The 19,236-nt window shown below is 35.1% G+C and overlaps 1 protein-coding gene across 5 annotated transcripts in view; it reads right to left on the reverse strand.

Annotated features, from left to right (window-relative positions):
* The window catches only part of DIAPH2 (diaphanous related formin 2), a 255,821-nt gene that overhangs the window by 133,148 nt on the left and 103,437 nt on the right, over nt 1-19,236 (reverse strand). For all 5 annotated transcript variants that reach the window (XR_015702702.1, XM_087749096.1, XM_087749098.1 and 2 more), the window contains exon 23: nt 10,445-10,574. Coding sequence is in view for 4 of the 5 variants with exons in the window: in XM_087749096.1 (XP_087605222.1) it covers nt 10,445-10,574 (130 nt within the window). In the remaining variant the exon portion in view is untranslated. The remainder of the gene's footprint in view (nt 1-10,444; nt 10,575-19,236) is intronic.

A 19,236-nucleotide genomic window follows, 5' to 3' on the forward strand; every position in this document is an offset into this window, starting at 1 on the left:
AAACATGTATATGTCAACTAACTAAAGCATTATCACACAGAATTACCATTAACATATAGGATTAATACAAACAAGGTGAATATGAAGTTCTGCATACTAATATATTGTCAGATTCTTTTTCATTTCAGTGAAAGACTAATATAAGCACCTAGATTTATCAATATTCTCTCTGCACAAATACTGAATGAAGCTCAGTTAATCACACATCATTAAATCTAAGACTGACTAAAAGATTATTTTGTTTATTATTATTTATTTATAATAGAAATCTGTGAAGAAGAGAAAGCACAATGTCATTTTGACATGAAAGGTGATAACTTTTTTCTTCACTTTACTATTTTCCCTGTATTAATTCCTCCTCTGTAGAAAAAAAAAAAAAAAATCTCATCCACTTATTTTGGAGAAAGCAGTTGCACAGACTGCACACTAAGGAAGGCTTAGTGAATGTCTGGTAGACCACTTTAGTCCTAGAAAAATGCTCCAAGCAGTTAATCCCATGTTAATGTCAGATGCTAGCTAGTCCCCACAGTCAATCTAAGCATTTTATATTTACAGTAATACAGTAATAGTACCAAAGGATAAACTAATCCTTTCCAAAATAAGATTGTGTCAGACTAGTCATCCCCTATAACAAGGGGTGGAATGATACATTTTGATTAGGTGCAGTGTCTCTTGCATAATAAATGCAAAGGGTCTCTGACCACGATGCCAAACGGGCATGGCCATGTCCACGTTTAGTAAAAACTGTAGAGAGCCAATGATATAAATGACTTCAGTAAGCAAAGGCAAGTCTGTATGAAGCAAATGAACTAGTGGATTTGTAAGTCTAGACAGTGTTTGTACCATAACTGCATTCTGAGCACACTAATGATTATTTATTTCTTATTGCCTGAGGGCAGGTGGAAGTAGTCTTTCAAAAAAGTCTGAAAAACCGTTTGAGGGGAAATGGGTGAGCAAGTACATGATCTGCAGGAATTACAATCATTGATTACTCAATTCATACCAGTAAGTAAGTTTATATTTATTAAGAGAATAAATGTTCTGCTCACGTTAGGTTAACAGTGCTGTTACAGCCTACCTGAGGATTCTGAGTACCACAGTGTGTGTGTGTGCACGCACACGTGTATCTCAGAATATGCCTGTATATTACATATGTGTGTGTATATATGTACATATACTGTGATAAATATCTCACAGGTATACACATGTATACGTTTATATATGTATTTTTTGTGTGATACAGGTGTACCATGATACGTGTATCTCACAGGCATGTATGGATATGTACATACCTTTATATGTGTGTATACAAACACACACACCCACATATATACACACCTCTATCTGTGATACATACCACAGCATGCTTGTATCACACAAAACAAGTCATGCTTGAAGCTCCATGGCTGAACAGCTTCCAGACTTGGAAGCGGTACGGCTCCCTTGAACATGTTATTTCTCAAGTAATTAACAAGTCACTATTCATACTAGAAATCTTTCTTAACGCAGCTATATTCTCTACAGGACACAAACTATGATCAATCATGTTGTCGCACTTTGATATACAGATAAACCATTGTGCTAAAAAGGTAAATCCAGCATTAGAAGAAGGACTCGGAAAAGCATGATACAGATTTGGCTTCGGTCATATTTCCTCCTCAATACTAGAGGGGAAAAAAAAAAATTGTAGATACCACATGCATTATTTCCTTTATCAGAAATCAGGTCTTCACTACATGCTAATATGATAGACCTAGAACAAATTCAACAGTAAAAATAACTCTGCATTGAAATATTTTTCCCAGGAAGGACACCGAACTTAATCATTACAAGTTCTGAAGAAGAGACTAGATGAACAGCCAAGACAGGTGGGATCAAACAAACTCTTAAGATTACAGCCAACCAAGCCTACTACTGACAACAAGCAAACACTCCTCTTTCCAGATAAACATCATGTGTTTTTAACGGAACTTAGGCAGAAATAAAGTAGTATTTAAAACTACATTTTTAGGCCCACGGTGTCCGAATTTCAAAGCAGAACCCCAAATACAGCAAAAGCAATTATTATTAAGTTCCTAAGCACAAAAGAAATGTTAGAAATGCTTAGGGGTGGAGGTTTAAACACCTTGGGATGAAAGGGAAGAAACTAGAGAGTATCCTAACTAGCTAGGGCACATCACCATCCTCTTCTTCCAAAAAAAAGGTAGGCTTTCTGACACAGACTACTTATGCTTAACAGTCAATACATCATGCATAATACACTTTTTTCCTGTAAATCTTCCACAGATTTTTCCCTGAACCTTTTAAAGTTTAGGACAAACACCAACTCTGCCCAAATGGTAATGTTTTGTTTATATATTGTCACAATGTACTGTAAATGAAAACATGTAATTTGAAAAAGCTTTAAAATAGAATTTTTAACGGATACATTTCACACATAGATGTGCATTTATACTTCTAATTTGCATGCTAAGATTTCAGTCACCAGCAGGATGTCTGCATTTTAGTTGCCTTACCACAACATTGATACAGAATGGTGAAGGAAGGCAATGACACAGCTATGCTTTGTCATTTCAGACTTCTACAGTAAACTGATTATCTGAGTTAACCAAAGATAAAGCAGTTGTGCATGGATTCTATTGTCCTGTCCATTTGCAAGCAGAGGTGAACCACAATTTTAAGATAAGGGCACCTTGTAACAAGTCCAGCCCCAAGTAGCTCTTGGCTTTAGAGTTTAATGAGAGATTCAGTCTAAGACACTAATTATCTTTCAGTCTGAGATGATGTTTAATGAGGCATGTATGTGTAGAAGCTCTAGACTGCAATATTGTTCTCCATCTACAGAGAGAAAGGAAGGAGACTTATCAATCCCTACTGGAAGGGGGGAAAAAAGCATGCCCCCAGACAAAAAAGGGTCACAATCTCAACTGTGATCAAGACCTAAAATCATCACAATACAAATGTTTACAAATGTATGTGACATCTTCATATGTTTTATCACAGAAAGAAAACAGCTATATCTGATACAATTAAAGAAAAGTATGACAGATTTTAAACATGCATCTGGAAAAAACTATACCACACAAGCTAAAAAGTTATAAAAAACAAAATTCGGGTACAAACTATGAACAGATTTTCAGTTTCTCAGAATAACAATAACAGCCATCTAAAGTGAGGAAATTTAATTTAAATATTACACGCGCTGAAGTGCAAATGCCATTAACAAGCTTGCCTTGACAAGTGAGATAGTGGGGGGTGGGGGGGGAACAACATTGCCTGTTAGGCCTAAAATCAGAAACGTCATACGCAGCATGCCTTCTCTCCTCTGGAGCTGAGGAAATTACAAACAGTGCTCATAATCCTGAAACACTCAATATATTCACAGAACAAAAAGAGAAATTTCTGGGTAGCTTATGTTTAATATCATCATATGTACAGAACTGTACTCTGGTTTAGGGAATGAATCTGGTTGTCTCAGTTCCAGCAATTATGTGCCTATGTACATGTTTTAAGAATAAAAGAGTAATTCTGATTCACATAACACAACTTACTGAGACATTAAGAATCAACTATGAATGACAAACAGTGCATTAGGAGCCCAAAATGCATTACCGCTATCACTATTGACATGAACCAGTTGTTAAAACTCCTTTCCAAAGCACAGTACAGCACGAAGTCATTGATCTCCTAAGTGACATATCAGAACATGAAATCTCTTCCTTGCTTTGGACAGGTCACATTACCCAACTCATTACTGACTCAAAATTGTTTACTTCTTAAAGTGAAATTAATTGGCAGCAAAAGACCAGTTTTCTGAAAAAGAAAAAACTCTCTGAGCCCATAAGATTCCTTCTGGTTGAAGCCTGACAAGTGTTACGCTTATTTTTGTGACCCGCATAAATTCTGTGTGCACCAACCTCCTGCTTTCTCTGAACTCTCTTGTCAACGCCAGCCTTTTCACCTCACTTTTCAGGTTTACCTCACTTAGTAAACTGTAAACAAGAGTACATTGTTGAATATAAGCTTTATTAGTTGAATGTGAACTGACTTTTCATATTACAAATAAAAATCTTTTAGAAAACAGATGTCCCAATTTCAGAAACATAACCAGAAGTATTAGAGGTGATCAGTGAGAACAGCATTGTGTTCACCAGCATCCTCCTGGCAATATGGGTATCTCCTCCAGAGCACTCCTGAAACTCACTTCACTTTGATGTTAATTTAATTACAAATGTCTTTCAAGATTTCAAAAGCTGAGTTAATGTTGAAAACAGAGCTTATAATTACAAAATGTATCTATTAAATGAGCATACTGAAGCAAAACTTTGTGCCAAAGGTATAAGGCAAATTGCAAGTGAGGCCAGGGAAAGAAGCGACTGGACTTTTGTGTTCTATTCATTGCATCCAGATCTGGAAGCGTTAACCGAACACATTAAATTCTGCTGTGGTTATTTCAAAAGCCTGTATTTTGCACTGTCGCTATTTCTCCATAGTCCAACTTTACTTGGTTTGTGTATGAAACTGATATACACATGCTGTCATTCACTGTGAAGCATCCGTGGCACAGTATATTCAGTGGTGCACGTGTGCAAAAATCTCAGAAGTAAGGAAGACAAAGAAAGAGGAGGAGCAAAGCTTTTGTAACACAACCTCTCTGTTGTTACTAAAAACTTACTAGAGAAGGTGTTGAGCAACTTCATCCAACAGACCTCCCTTCAAGCTCTCAACTTGTAACAGAAGTTTGGTCTTTCCAATAAACTGAAGTGCAAGCCATGCTTCCAGAGGTATAACAGCCTTTCTTACATCAATGAAAGTGCAAATTCAAGACCAGATAAGGAGGGAAAGAAAAAAAGAAAAAAAAAAAAAAGTAGGTGCTGTTTCATAGCTTCCACCTCTCTCTAGCAGCTGGTATTAAGGAATTCTAAATGGATCACATAATTTGAGAAGTCATTTAAAGCAGTCTTCAAATCTGAATTGGTTTAACTACAGTCAGAAATTCTTACATGCTTTAATTTCTTTAATAAGCAACAGCCCATGAGAGTCATTTGAACCATTCTTTACTTTTGCCCTTGATATTGACACTTCAGGGAGAGAAGTGGATCCTTAAGATGCATGCCATACAAAATAACTTTGTTCAATGTAGAATCCAAATTATAGCTTCAAAATTCAGAACTACCACAATTTTGCATACCATTTATTACACATTAGAAGACAGCAACTAAATAAATCCTCAAAATCTCCACAGACTAGGAAAATTTAGTATGCAATTTTGCGGAGTGTAAACCAATCCAGAATCCTACAGAGTCCCCAACAGGATCTCTTTCAGAAATTGGAACTACAACACAAAAACTATCTGTGAAGTTTTTGCTTCCCCGTCTTCCTCACTGACGCTTGTCAATGAAGGAGAGCACGTCTGCCGAAAAACTTTTAATGAGATGATGCATAAGCTACCATCAATATGGCGATGCTATATGCAAATATAGGAGTGTTCCTAGAGAAAAAAGACTTTTAGTATCTGATGTATCTAACTGTGTATTTACTACATTCAGAAAAACACATTGAGAGAGTTTCTGACATTTCAATATTGCAGTTTGTGTGAATGAAAAGAATGATAGAAGTCACTATACAGTGTAAGGTTGACTTTTGATTATGATGCAAAATGCCAACTTCAGATTCTATTATGGAGAGAAAAGTCACAGATGCAGGCATTAAATTTCTCACACCAGAAGGCATTGTCTATTTTATATCCACTAATGTGCCAGATTGGGCAAAATCTGTTTCAGCAATTTAAACTGCGCAAGGTGGAAAACACTGCAGATCTCTTTGTAAAAACACGGTTTCTTCTACTGCAACGAACTATAAAACTTTTGTTTGACAGAAAAATGGCTACTACTTATGAGTATGTTTTCAATTGCTATACTTTAAAGCAACAGTGGCACAGAATGTTTTAAAATATTTTCCCCACTCTAAAATTATGGCATTAAATCACAGTGAAGTACCTCTACAGAATTTAAAAATTAATATTTTCTTACAGTATTTGTAATAATATATTAAGTATATACATATTCGCATTCCGCAGTGCTCCTGACTGCTAATGGCCTTTCTAGAGACATGCCTCAACCGTCAGAACCATATGCTTGCAAATTAAAGAAATAAATTTTTTATGTCAACGTGAGTGAGAAATCTGTGCTCCTGTCATTAGTACTTTCTAGTCTACGACACAGACATAATTTACCTCCCCCAAGGCATCTTTCACTTGCTTTTAGTCAGAATGCTCTGTGTTTCTTTTAACAATACTTTAAAAGAATTATTAAGTGCTATACTTTTCTATCAGGCACAGAATTCTGTATGTTAAGCACTGGAAAACACCCTCATTATTTCTGAAAGAGACTTTATTATCTATACTGCATTCACAGTTGAGCTCAGCCCTTCACCTGGAGCTTAGCTGTTCTTGGGAGTCCTACATAACTGCTCAGCTAACTCCAAAACCCATACTCTGTCTATACATACAAGGTAACACTTTACTTTGTCCAACATGTCAGGAGAACATATAGAATGGCCAATGGCCGACTACAGACAACAGCATTCTATATCCACTTGTTTCTGAAGTAAACACCACTGGGACACACAAGCTCACAAAACTTCATATGACTCTACACAGCCTAGTAACTCCCGCTCTTGGCAGACAAAGCAAGCAGGTAATGTAAGTATGCCAAGAACTGTTAAACTCAGGAGGAGCCGGACACAACGTTCAACGGATAAAGATATGGTCATGTTTTATTTTAAATACAGGCACAATGTTTAAACCATGAACTGTGATTTATAACTGTTGCTCTTTTAAAATTTGGAAATTAAGTTGTTGTTATAAAATACATGGCTAAGGTTCCTCCTCTTAATTTTATGTGTTACGCATTTCTTTTTATGATTTCTGGGATGGTTGACAATCAGAGGAGTTTCATGTTAAAAAAATATGTATCTTTTCTAAGGAATTCCAAATTATACATTTTACAATATGATTTTGTCTAGAAATCCCAAACTTGTGATCTGACTTTAGTAAGGTACCTCTTGTTTTTGTGTTGAAGTTTTGTCTGACTGAACCTGCAGAAAGGGATGGAAATTTGTCAGGTGTTTAATAAAAACCACAGATTATAAAATGGTATGAGCAAATACCATGAAAAGCAGCAACTGGAATAACAAGTAAAGTGAACAAGGTAGAAATATGAATAAAGGCTTTGCATAGTTTCAACTATAGGGGAAGAAGAGGAAAACACTGCAGCCTGGGGGAAGGTAAGCGAATATCACTTCCATCAAGGAATCCAGTTTGTCACAATCTTGTGATTTTTTTTTAATTGGTTTTCCTTTCATACAATCTGCTTCAAGTAAGAAGGAATGCTTTTCCAATAATCTCTTGATAGTTAATCAGTTTGACCTTTGCTTATACCTTCCAAATTAGAACTGTTTCCTAATTTAATTTTACTTTTCATAAACCTCTAGGTTGATCTTCTATCTTTAAAAAGATCAAATATTTTATTATACTGAAAATCAGATTATTGAAGATTTTAGTACATGCATGGGCAGTTCATCTAATCCCATTGACCTTTTCATATTAAAATCCAGTTCTATGCTTTATCTGCTCTTTGTTTAAAAAAAACCCAAAAACAACAAAACCAAAAAACAACAAAAAACCCCACCAACCAAACCACCAACCAAAACACATACATCCATTGTTCGGATGCTGGTTCTTTATTCTTACATGAAAATTAAAGCAAAACAAGACTTTCTTTTTATTTACATGGAACTGAGAAAATGTACCCAAGATTTAAAAGAAGTGGAACATGGCAAGTCTTGTACTTGGAATTTTATGTATAGTTCAAACTACAAGGCTGCCTTCTGCCTAAAAGGTAAGAAGCATACATCTCAAGTAATCAGACTGTCACCTGTTTTGCTCATATTTCCTTACTTAAAATTCATACAGAGATAACATTTGCTGGTAGATTTACTTCTGTTTTATGTATAACTAAGTGATGTCAAGGCCCTAATATCTGTAGCCGATTTGTTCCAAAAGAAGCCTCCTACAGGAGAAATAAACCTAACTGTCCATCCCTGAAACCACTGGCTTATAAAACACCAAACAATAAATAGAAAGTGAAAACCTTCTCTTCCACACCAAGCATGTTAACTACCTACACAGAAAAAATGACCACACATGACAGAGCAGATGAACATTACAATTAAACAAAACAGAAAAAGTACCATGGGGAACAGTTGAAGCAAGTTGCACAAATCTCATTTATTCTGCCAAAAATCTGCTTTGTTACAGAGAGCAAAGAAGGGCTGAAAGGGAAGTTTCGGTCATTAAAAATGAACAGTAATTTATGCTTCTGATAAGAAGTCAGCGCTGTTCATAGGAAACTTAATGAGCTTTTAACTTACAGAATGAAACAAATTTAACTGCAATAAAACCTTTTTCGTATAAATTCTAAGCAACAGGATTATTAGTGACTTTGCTCTCATTGATATGCTTTCTCTCTTTTGGATGCTATAGATTAACTAAACTTTACTAACCCTTTTGGTTTAATTCCTCAAGCCAACTTACAGAACATCAGAGGCTTTGAATCAAACTATAAAAATCTCAAAGCTGCAAGGTAAAGTGTTAGCCACAGGAGAAAATTAATAAAAGATCATCAAATGTGCCTAGTAAACATAAGGCTTTGTAAAGAATTTAACAAGAGATGCAGGAAGAAAAAGACTAAACTTAAAAAAATCACCTCCAGAAAAGAATTATCAAGTAGTAGAAAACATTTCTGGAATTTAGATAAGATGACAAACTGCTATTTTACTAATCACTATACTACTCTATCGTGGGTCCTTGTGAACACATTAGCCAGACCAGTGACCCTTGCTGTGTAACACTGGGGGGGGGGGGGGAAGAAGAAAAGAGAAAAAAAAAAAAAAAAAACAAACCAGTTTTAGGAAGTTACCTGACTCCATAACAGAGGCCAGGAACAAACAACATTGACTGTCAACAGAAAAATTAATAGTATTTGTAAAAAATCTTTGTAGTAGTGCTCAGATATAAGTAGCCAGCTGTACATTGTTTAAGCATGCACCTTTACTTTTATAGATATGTGTGTGTATATATATGGTACATTCAAGATGGCAATGCACAAGTTATCTCTTCAGTCTCTATACTGCCTTAAAACACAATACCATCCTCAACGCGATCAAGACAGATCAGTTCCATTTTGTCAATAGGCATTCATGCCAATGAAATATTCATCAGCAAAGACGAAAGTAAAGCATGGAGACATTTAATTAATACAAGTAAAATTTAGTTTATATGCAGAAAAAAAACCATGGAAAGGTACTCGTGAAGTTTAAGAAAGAGCAAAAAAATTGTATGACAAAGAATCACATAAATTTGTGAATAAGTCAGAGATGAAACAATAGCAGAGTTAGGTTGATTGATGAACTATTCTCTAAGTCCTTGGGGAAACAAGAGTTCTGCTCTCATTAGACCGAAGTTTAAGATAGAAGATCACAAACTGAAAGAAAATGATGGCCTAATTAAAAAAAGTATCTAACAGCTAACAGACACTGACTGATAACACGGGGGGGGGGGCAAGGGGGAGAGACAAAAATTTGCGAGAGAAAACCTGGATAGAGCTAGTGGAAATGTGTATCCAACTTCTCTTCCCCTCTCTTTCTCTTCATATTCTTGTGATCCCCCAAGTATTTATCTTCTGATGAATCAGTAATGCCCAGTCAAAATAAAACAGTTTGCGTTCTCTTCATCAACCCCTATCACATAGCCTTTGCTTCCATAGCTAAGCAACAAGGGTGCTAAGCAGCACAGCGTATTTCACATTAAAAAAAAAAAAAATCCAACAACAAATGAATTAAGTTTTCTACCAGATTCACCAGGCTATACTGCTGACTGACCAAGAATAAAATCAGTATTAATCATTGACTGTACAGTATAATTAAACTATATATTTCATATACAGTCTGGGAACTTTAGAAAGCGTATTTGTTATTCTCCATTCAGGTGTTCAATCAAGGGTTAAAATGAGAAACATACTGTGCACATACGCATGCGCACACACGAGCATTCACTCTCAAGCAACAAGACTTCAAAGGCTTAATGGTAAACTCGACATCATCATTATGCTGCTTACACAACTTCTGATATGTGATTTTGTAAGCACTTCACTGAAATATGCTGTATGATTTCCACAACCTACTTCAGAAAAAGAAAAGTTACTTTACTACTGTTTTTCCTCTCCTCACTTTTTCTCGGATCAATAAATACCAGAAAAGCAAAATCCATGTGGATTACCAATGCTTAGAGGTTACATAATCCTACAATCTAAAATGGAATGTTGGAAGTATTTAATGTCAAAGCAAACAGCTATTACCTTTAGGTGTTTATCTATTTGCTTACCTTTACTTGCACTCTCAACATGCTGCAATTCATCTGGAAATTTTAAGATGTCCCGGTAATTCTCCTCACAGACTTCTGCCAGAAAATGCAATAGGGTTGTTTTCTGATCTGTTGATTTAGTATCTCGAATCTAAAAAGGGAACACAGGAGAAAACAAAAAGAAAAAAATATCACTTTTTTTCATAAAATGTTTAAATAAAGTGAATATTGTAGATGCAAACTCATTAGAAAAAAGTTACCTACACTGGTTGCCTGCAAATAAAACAAATTATTTAAAAAATGAAATTTCTGCAATTCTTTATAATTTAAGACTACAAAGGGAATCTATCCCTATGCTGTATTTTTTAAAGAACAATTAATTATGCTGAGAACAAAACCCAAAGACAGTCCAAAAAGTTCTAGATTTTAGCAACGCCAGTTCAGAATGCTCGCTATGAAGAGAGATTAAACAGAACAGAAATTAGTTCATTCCTTCAATGCCTCCCACCGCCAGATTCCTAAAGGAATCCCTTTGAAATGCTGCATAACTGGACAGCATGCTAAAAGTCAGAATTTGCTCTTTTACCAGTCAAGTTACAGAAACTCCTTGTTGTAACTCCACAATATTTTATCGAAGCAAAATCTAAAGCATGCTGGTTTATTCTAAAGACTTTCAGACAACTTCCATACAAACATGTGAAATAAATGCACCCCACCTTACTGGAATACAAAATGGCAATAGAAAAGCAAAGGTAATCCTCACTGCCAGTAAAGGAAATTTAGTATGTCCAGTTTTATTTATGAAAAGCTGCAGGGAAATTGTGCACAGTGTGAAGAAACAGGTAATTGCATATTTTTTCTATCCTCTCAACTGCAGAGGCAATTTTTAGTGGTCTGAAATAAACTAGTCTTCTTGAAGGTGATAAGACCCTCTGCTCTTCATTAACCTAAATTCATTAACTGCTGGAATCAGTTTATTATTTAAAAAAAAAAAAAATTCTGAAATAATTGTTAAAATACAGGGCTAGTGGCAAAGTAAACATAGATACCTGTGACTAAATCCCACGGCAGAGTGCATGTGTATATGCAAAGGAACATGATGAACTTAAGAGAACGAGAAAATGAATTTAAGTCCAAATGTAGCTTCTCCATTTTTATGCAGACATAACGAATGACTGTATGAGTTGATTGAAGATTTAGTGGAAGTAGAGATTACCCCTTACTGGCAAAGGCAATGGAGACAACAGGTGTATGCAAGAGTCTGAGATGAGCGTACTTCACTTTTTACAGAGAATTAGTATTACAAGTACATCTGTAAAGATTTTTTTAACCACATTTTACTAACTCATCTAGTACAGTTCTTATGCAGAAGTAAGCTACAACACACACAACAAATGAAATCAAGGATTTATTTAAGAAGAATACATAAACGTGTGTGTAAAATCTCCTATTTGTTTTCTCATTCTCTAAATCACTAGAAGTTCTAATTCTATAATCCTTATGACAGGCTTGCCATTGATGTTCAATTTAATAGAGGCCTTTCAGCTTTAAGGATTACCCTGTTAAGAATAAATGAGTGCAGTCGAAAAACAGGCTTTTAAAAATATAAGGTATTTAGGCAATTATGAATGCAATTTAATTCATACCGATTCGGTGATTAAAGACTAAACAATGCTCAGTAATGGTATGCATTTAAAAGGTTTTAATGTGTTACATACACAGAAGTTTTTCCAACTTGAAAAAAAAAAAATCATAGATTTAGTGGCTAAACATCTGCATGGCAAAAAGAAATTGCATTTCAATTTGTTTGTGAACAAGAACTGTGGGATTTGCGGTCTTTGATCTCTGACATCGTCAAGTGGATAAAGCATTTTTTTTTCTAAATGGACAAAATTATTTTGCCTTTAGATTACAACTGAAACATGTTCTGTCACCAACAGTAACATCATATTAACAAGAGTTAATATGAGCACCTGCTGAATTGTTTGAAACCTGTAGTAAACAGTCATTCAGATCCTAAACAACTGTGTCAACTTCACTTCTCTGGCCCCATCAAGAAACACGTCTCAGCTACCTTCATCCGTATTTTCAATAGCTAAGAGACACAACGAATAACATTTAGCTCTGATCTTTAGAATCAATATACATACTTTAAAAATCAAGCTCTAAGCCTACTAATATAACGAGAAGTTAAGGAAGACAGGTGTTTCTTGCATGTAGTTTAGCAGGTATTATTTAAATATAATAAGGCTGGTGAGGCACTGGCACAGGTTCCCCAGAGAAGCTGTGGGTGCCCCATCCCTGGCAGTGTTCAAGGCCCGGCTGGAGGGGGCTTTGAGCAACCTGGTCTAGTGAAAGGTGTCCCTGCCCATGGCAGGGGGGTTGGAACCAGATGATCTTTAAGGTCCCTTACAACCCAAACCATTCCATGATTCTATGAAAAATAGAAATGAAAGATAGGAACCAGAATGGTAACAACAGCATGGCTGTATCTTTACATATATACAGTATATTTGTATTCAGGGTAAATTTTTTGTCTCCTCTCTTTTTATTCTTGGGTAGAATTTAACATTTTTTACTTTATAGAAAAGACAACTTTGGGTATTTTGAATTAAAAGTCATCTTTTAAGAAAGCGAATTTTGTTCTTCTCATATCTAGTTAAAGTGTCCCTAGTTCTAGTTTATGATCCCTGTCTCTCATTCTTTTGCTGTACACTTTGCTAAAAAGCTTGGCTCCACCTTTACAGTAACCTATTTGGTATGGGAAGGTTGCTACAGGTCCCACCACAAACCTTGGTTTCTCTGGTCTGGACAAGCCCAGTTCTATCAGCCTTTCCTCAATCAGGGGCTCCAGCCCCTGACCGCCTTGATGGTCCTCCACTCAAGTTTATCAACAAAAAAGATTTTTTTGTACAGAATACTGAATACCATGCTCCATATGCAACCCAGCAAATTCTGAGTTAAGAGCAAAAAAAGTCACTACCCTCCTGACTATGCCCCTAGCATGAAGCCCGGGATGCTGCCAGCCTTCATTGCTGCCAGGGCACACTACGGACTCATCTTTTTCCACTAGGACAGACTCCAGGTTTTCTGCAGGGTTGCTTCCCGCTCTCAAGACACCACCTCTGCAGCAGCCTGTCCCAAGTGCAGGACTTTGCATGAAGCACATCACAATATCACCGTGTTAAGTACAAAATCAACTTTACAATACTATTATTGCTCTTCAGCATAAAGCTAAATTGTCCTTTTATAAGCAAGGGCTCTGGAAAAGACCAAGTTTAAGATGCTAGACTTAAAAACAAAATACGCTTACGGCCTTGTTACATTAAAAGGCTAATAAACAGAAAATCAAGACTAAGTAGCTAGTTTCTGATAAGACGACTACTATTTACAAAAAACCTCAGGCAGCTGACGTTTAGTCAATGTCTTTTCAACTAAAGAAATGTCTTATTTAGGTTAACATGTTAAGAACAAAACATGAGAAAAAAGAAAAAGCAATTTTTTCCCCTTCTTTTCATTCCATGCACTTTTACTCATTACTTTCACAGATGATAACTGCAGCTGAGATTTACAATAAATAGCGATTAGAACTTTTTTTTTAAATATGGTGGCTCTTAAATACATCTTAACAGATAACTGCATCAGAAACACATACTTCAATGAAATAATTCTATGGGTTCTAAATTCCAAGGGATATTATGGGTTCGTATAGGAGCAAAAAAGGAAAAACGACATCCATTTCTTAGTCCTATGAAGAGTTCCAGCCTCACGACTGTAGGCACATACGGACATAGGCCAGTGCAAGAGATATCCCCTTTGCAAAGGAAAAGGCGGACCGTACAAAGGGTTATATCTTTAGAAGCAGCCAGAATTTCCTTGCTATTGACCTAGGTATGTTCAACAAAAACGAAAACCAAACAAAACAGATTAAAAAAAGGAATTTGCTTCCTGCCTAATAAATATACGTACTGGAACACAAGTTTGTGAATCCTAAAAATCCCTGCCTTTCAAATGTTCTGGTTCCCTGAGACTTGGTAAACCAACAAACCTCACCAACAGTAACGGAATTCACCATTTGGAATACAAATAATTGCTTTACTTCTACGTCTTTAGTAGTGTTAACACACTGGAACATAAAAGCTTTTACAGAGCAGTGTTTGTATATATGGCATTTGCAAAACATTAACAATGCATGCCACCGACTTAAAGTTTTCCAAATTTATTTATTTTTAAAGACGACAATAACACTGCAGTGTTAAAATTTTCAAATATAGGTTTTGATTCTATGGCCTTTATCTGAGAGACAGAATTTGGGAATAACACATTTAGCTAAAAAAAAAAAAAAATAAATCAGTAGATCAGCGTAGGCTTCAGAAAGGAGCTTCCCGCTGAATGCTGAAGCATCAGTTTGAGTGGTCAATACTATCAGATTCATTGCTTGGGAAAGGATTAAAGACTGATATACACAGAACATAATACTCCCAGCACACCCATTATATTACTCAAGTAATATACAGAGTACGATGTTTAGGTCTGTAGCTCAGAAATAACATCAATATAACAAAAATCTCCTTTACGTGTAGTATCTAAAAAAGCATTTAAAACATGAAAATCGTACCGTAACCCACTTCCAGATTTATTTTTTTTTTCCTTTTACAGGTACTTTTGGATTAAGTTTTCAGGTGTGAGAGTTAAAAGCGACAACCAACGTAAGGAAAAATGTATGTTTTAACTACCGCTAGAGTGGTAGTGCGATTATTATAGCCATTAAAAAAGCTTTCTATTGATTTTTATGAGATTATATGACTTTTCATATCCCAGAAATCTTTCCCACCTTAACCAGAAAAGGGTCTGGTAGACAACTAATAAATGTACACTAGTCAGTAATACTCAAACTGGATAAACAGCTTGTCGTGTGCTATTTGCACTATGAACAAGAAGTAACATATATTACTTATTACATAAAATACACATTGATCTAGCTAGAATACTACAAAAGCTTTATTAAAACACAGGGCTGCTTGCTGTTTGTCTTTACACTAATTCACCACAGAAAGAACAGAAGTTGTACCGTACATATGCCTAAAGCAAAGCTCTTTTCTTTCAATTACATTTCTGTCTAGCATAACTTTATAGAACTGTGAGGGTTCTCCTGCCCTTGGTAAGAGATAGTAACTGCTGCAATAGGGGTTCAGAATCGCAGTTGGATCATTAGTACACATTAATCAAATGCAAGAACTGGTAAAAAGATTTACCTTTAGTGAATTACTACAGGAGCCTCTCTGAACTTTACTACTTTTTCTGACATATTTATATTTTCACAGAGCACTTAACACTTAGGCAATCATGAATGCTCTAGTGCATACATCAGAGTAGCTGCTACTGCTTGCCAGCCTTGATACAGCGCATGAATTCTAATGTCTATCTCTTATTTGAACAAAATTAAGTTCTCTGTCTTCTGCCAAAGGTTGTTTACAAATCATTTCTTTCTTCAATAAGATCATACACTGCAATATAACATGCAGAAAGATAATCTGTTTTTAAGGATTTGCAATTACTATAGAGGCATTAGCTTTTTAGCTACGACCAGACAGGTTTGAATTCATGCTTTCTCTTCTTTATCATGTTTTAATAAAAGTTGTTACACAATAACAGATTTCTGTGTACAAAACGACCGGCTCCATTTTAAGAACATTTCTGTTACAAAAGCAAACATTTATGCCAGATCAATACCTGCCTTTGTTCTTTTCTTTTTTCAGATCACATAACGTAAGTACTACATCTACTAAACAGACAATTAATTTTAAGATTGTTCAAGGACGACAAAAAAAATCAATACGAAAATCAGGTTTTATTGAAAAGTGAATTCATCACGTTGGGATACCTCATCATTAAAACAGCTCTGCTTTCTATGTGTATTCTGCACATAGAAATGTGTGAAATGTGTACCCATAGATGTGTGTTGTACCTTGCTGACAGCTGGCTCAAAAAAAAAAAAACAAAACAAAAAACAACCAAACCCAAAATAAAAGTTCTCTTATAATGGGCAGACAGTCCACTGACATTAAAGAGAGTTTAAGTCACTGGTCTAAAAAAGAAAAAAAAACAAAGCCACAAACTAAAAAACTTCCAAAAACCAAGCCTTTAAAAATCATTGATCAAATATCCACTGGTTTGATTCCCCTTATCCTAATATGTTTTCTGGTTATTTCTTCTGAGACTTAAATCCTTGTCATCAATAATGTAGTAAAGAACAGCTAAAAACTAACATATGAGTCAAGTCAGCTAGATATATTACAAATTCTGTTCACATAACAGCTGAAGTCCTTCCAGAATAACAATATTCAGAGGATAATACTGTTATTTAACTTATATCTTACTTTGTCCCATCAAGTATCTTACAGTGAGAATCACCAAAAAAAAGTAAAAAAAAAAAAAAAAAAGACAAAGAAATGACCAACGTTTTAAAACATTAAGCCAAATGGTCTTTTTTAAAAACTGCTATTGAAGCAGTTCTTACTTAGGCAAGTAATGTTTAAAACTGGTAAGAAATTCTTCTCCTCATTCTAAAGTCGCTTAAAAAAACCCCATATTAAACCTGGTGCTTATAAAAGATACTGCCACCTGATATAGTTTAATATTTTGCACTATTCACAACAATTAACAAAGGCCTGTCAGACTGTACTCTTAGTTAATAACACAAGTCCAATAAAGCCATCTTACTATTTTGGGTGGAAAATGGGAGGATTTGAAAGCTATTAAACAAAGAAACCGAATGCAATTATCAGTTGAAAATAATCAATGCATAAAAGGAGTCATTACCCAAATATAAATTTGGATTCTTAACAGTAATTTAAAAAAAAAAAAAAAATCCATTGCAAATACTAACTGTGTAAGCACCTCTTATTTATAGAATTAAACATCAATAAAGTAGAAGGTTACTTCTCTAGGTATGATACTAAAGCATAAGTACAGGTACAAAACCATTTGAAAAAAAATAACTCTTGCAAAAGCACATTATTAAATACATAAAGCAATGAAAACCGGAGCTTTAAATAGCAGAAAATATTTTTTAACTTGAGTAATAAACAAGAGATTTAAATTGCTGACAATGCACATGCCAATCTGTCCGGAGAAACTTATCTACATTTCCATTAATTTAAGTGACTTGTTCTGAGTTTGGAACTTATGAGTGATAATTCACAAGGTTTAATCAATATGCAGAGCTATTAATGATACAATTTCACGTCTAGATTTCAGCGAGACCTTCTTTTTTGCTCCAATAACCATCACTGTCTTTGAGATTATTTTATTTTTAGACATCACCTTAAAACAAAATATACCTAGTACAACAGCACAGTCAATATTTTTATTAGGGAGAATGTTGAAGTATTTTCTCTAATCTCATGGCAGGGGGGTGGGGGGCAGAGGAAGAACACTTCCCTCAGAAATATCTATCTTGAAAACAAAAAAAAATTTAAATAGATTTTGTTTCTGAGGGCAAGGCTCAATTAAATAGTCATAGATTTTTGTCTCAGTTATTTTAAATGGAATTTAGCTGTAAGCACAGATAGCTATGCTTCAGCAATTATTCAGTTCAGTAGAGAACAATTTGCAGGATTAGTCAATCTGCATTAGCTGTGTCAACATCTGTGGGATTTGCATTGACAGCAATTCATAAATCTATTACCTGGAGTGCAAGAATACCTTCTCGAATCTATGCTATGCTAGAGTACCATTCATGCACAGTCATCATTCCCCCCCCATTAACAAGTAGTTTTCTACTTAAAACATTAATTTCCCTTTAGATTCCACTACTACCGAAAACAAAATGCAGCACTAGATTTATTTAAAAAATCCTTCAAATCGGCCTCTCTTTAAAAAAGCTATTAAAAAATGAAAGCATTTCTCAGGTGATGGTTTTTATTTTACCATTAGTTAGCAACATCTTTATATTAAATTACAGCAAGCAGGGTCTTTCTCTACTGAAATACATCAGATCAGACTTGCTGTGTGTTTGAAATATTATTTTTCCCCCAAGGGTAAATCTCCTTGAGGTACACATCAGATTTCCTCATGATGCCCAAAAAAGGGATTTGAAAACTGGATCCTCTGATTAGACCAAACAAACAAAAAAAAAAACCTGAAAAATTCCTCTGCAAGATTTATGCTAACTTTTTTAAAAAAAAAAAAATATCTCTTTACAAATATTGCATCCCTTTATTTTAAAGATACTTTCGAAGGTACTTGACAAACTGAGATGGTCAAGTTGAGATCAACACCTTACACACATTTCACCATATAAATAAGCAAGCACTGCACATTAAATTCTGACTGCTAGAGATTCTGAAGTTCTTGTTGCATCCCATATTTTGCCACCACAACTGAAATTAAATCTAGGATAACAATGTTCATCTTTAATCTCAAATAATTATTTCGGTGATAGTGCTTGAGGGATACCTGGGTAGAAGATGGGAAGAAAGATAAGTAGCTAGAGCTATTTAACGTATTCAGAGCTCTAGGTATATTCTACTGACAAGATGATAGTTGAACAAATTCAGATTGAAAAGCTGTTCTACTTGCATACTCCAGAAAGACTCAGAACACACTTACAATTAAACAACTGCCTTAAATCGCCATTGCACTGAGAAAGATAGCTATAGGAGGGGACCATCCTAGAAACGTTTACTCTGTAGTTGTCTATCCGTTATTAAAAACAGAGATGCATCCAGTAAACTACACTGATTAAATGTTTTTCCCTATTTATGGAACTTTCTCATGTGTCATGCATTTCTTGAATTTGCACTTACAAG

Source organism: Nipponia nippon, unplaced genomic scaffold (assembly GCF_047370975.1).
Source record: "Nipponia nippon isolate SJK-2023a ecotype South Korea unplaced genomic scaffold, ASM4737097v1 scaffold_12, whole genome shotgun sequence".
NCBI lineage: Eukaryota > Metazoa > Chordata > Aves > Pelecaniformes > Threskiornithidae > Nipponia > Nipponia nippon.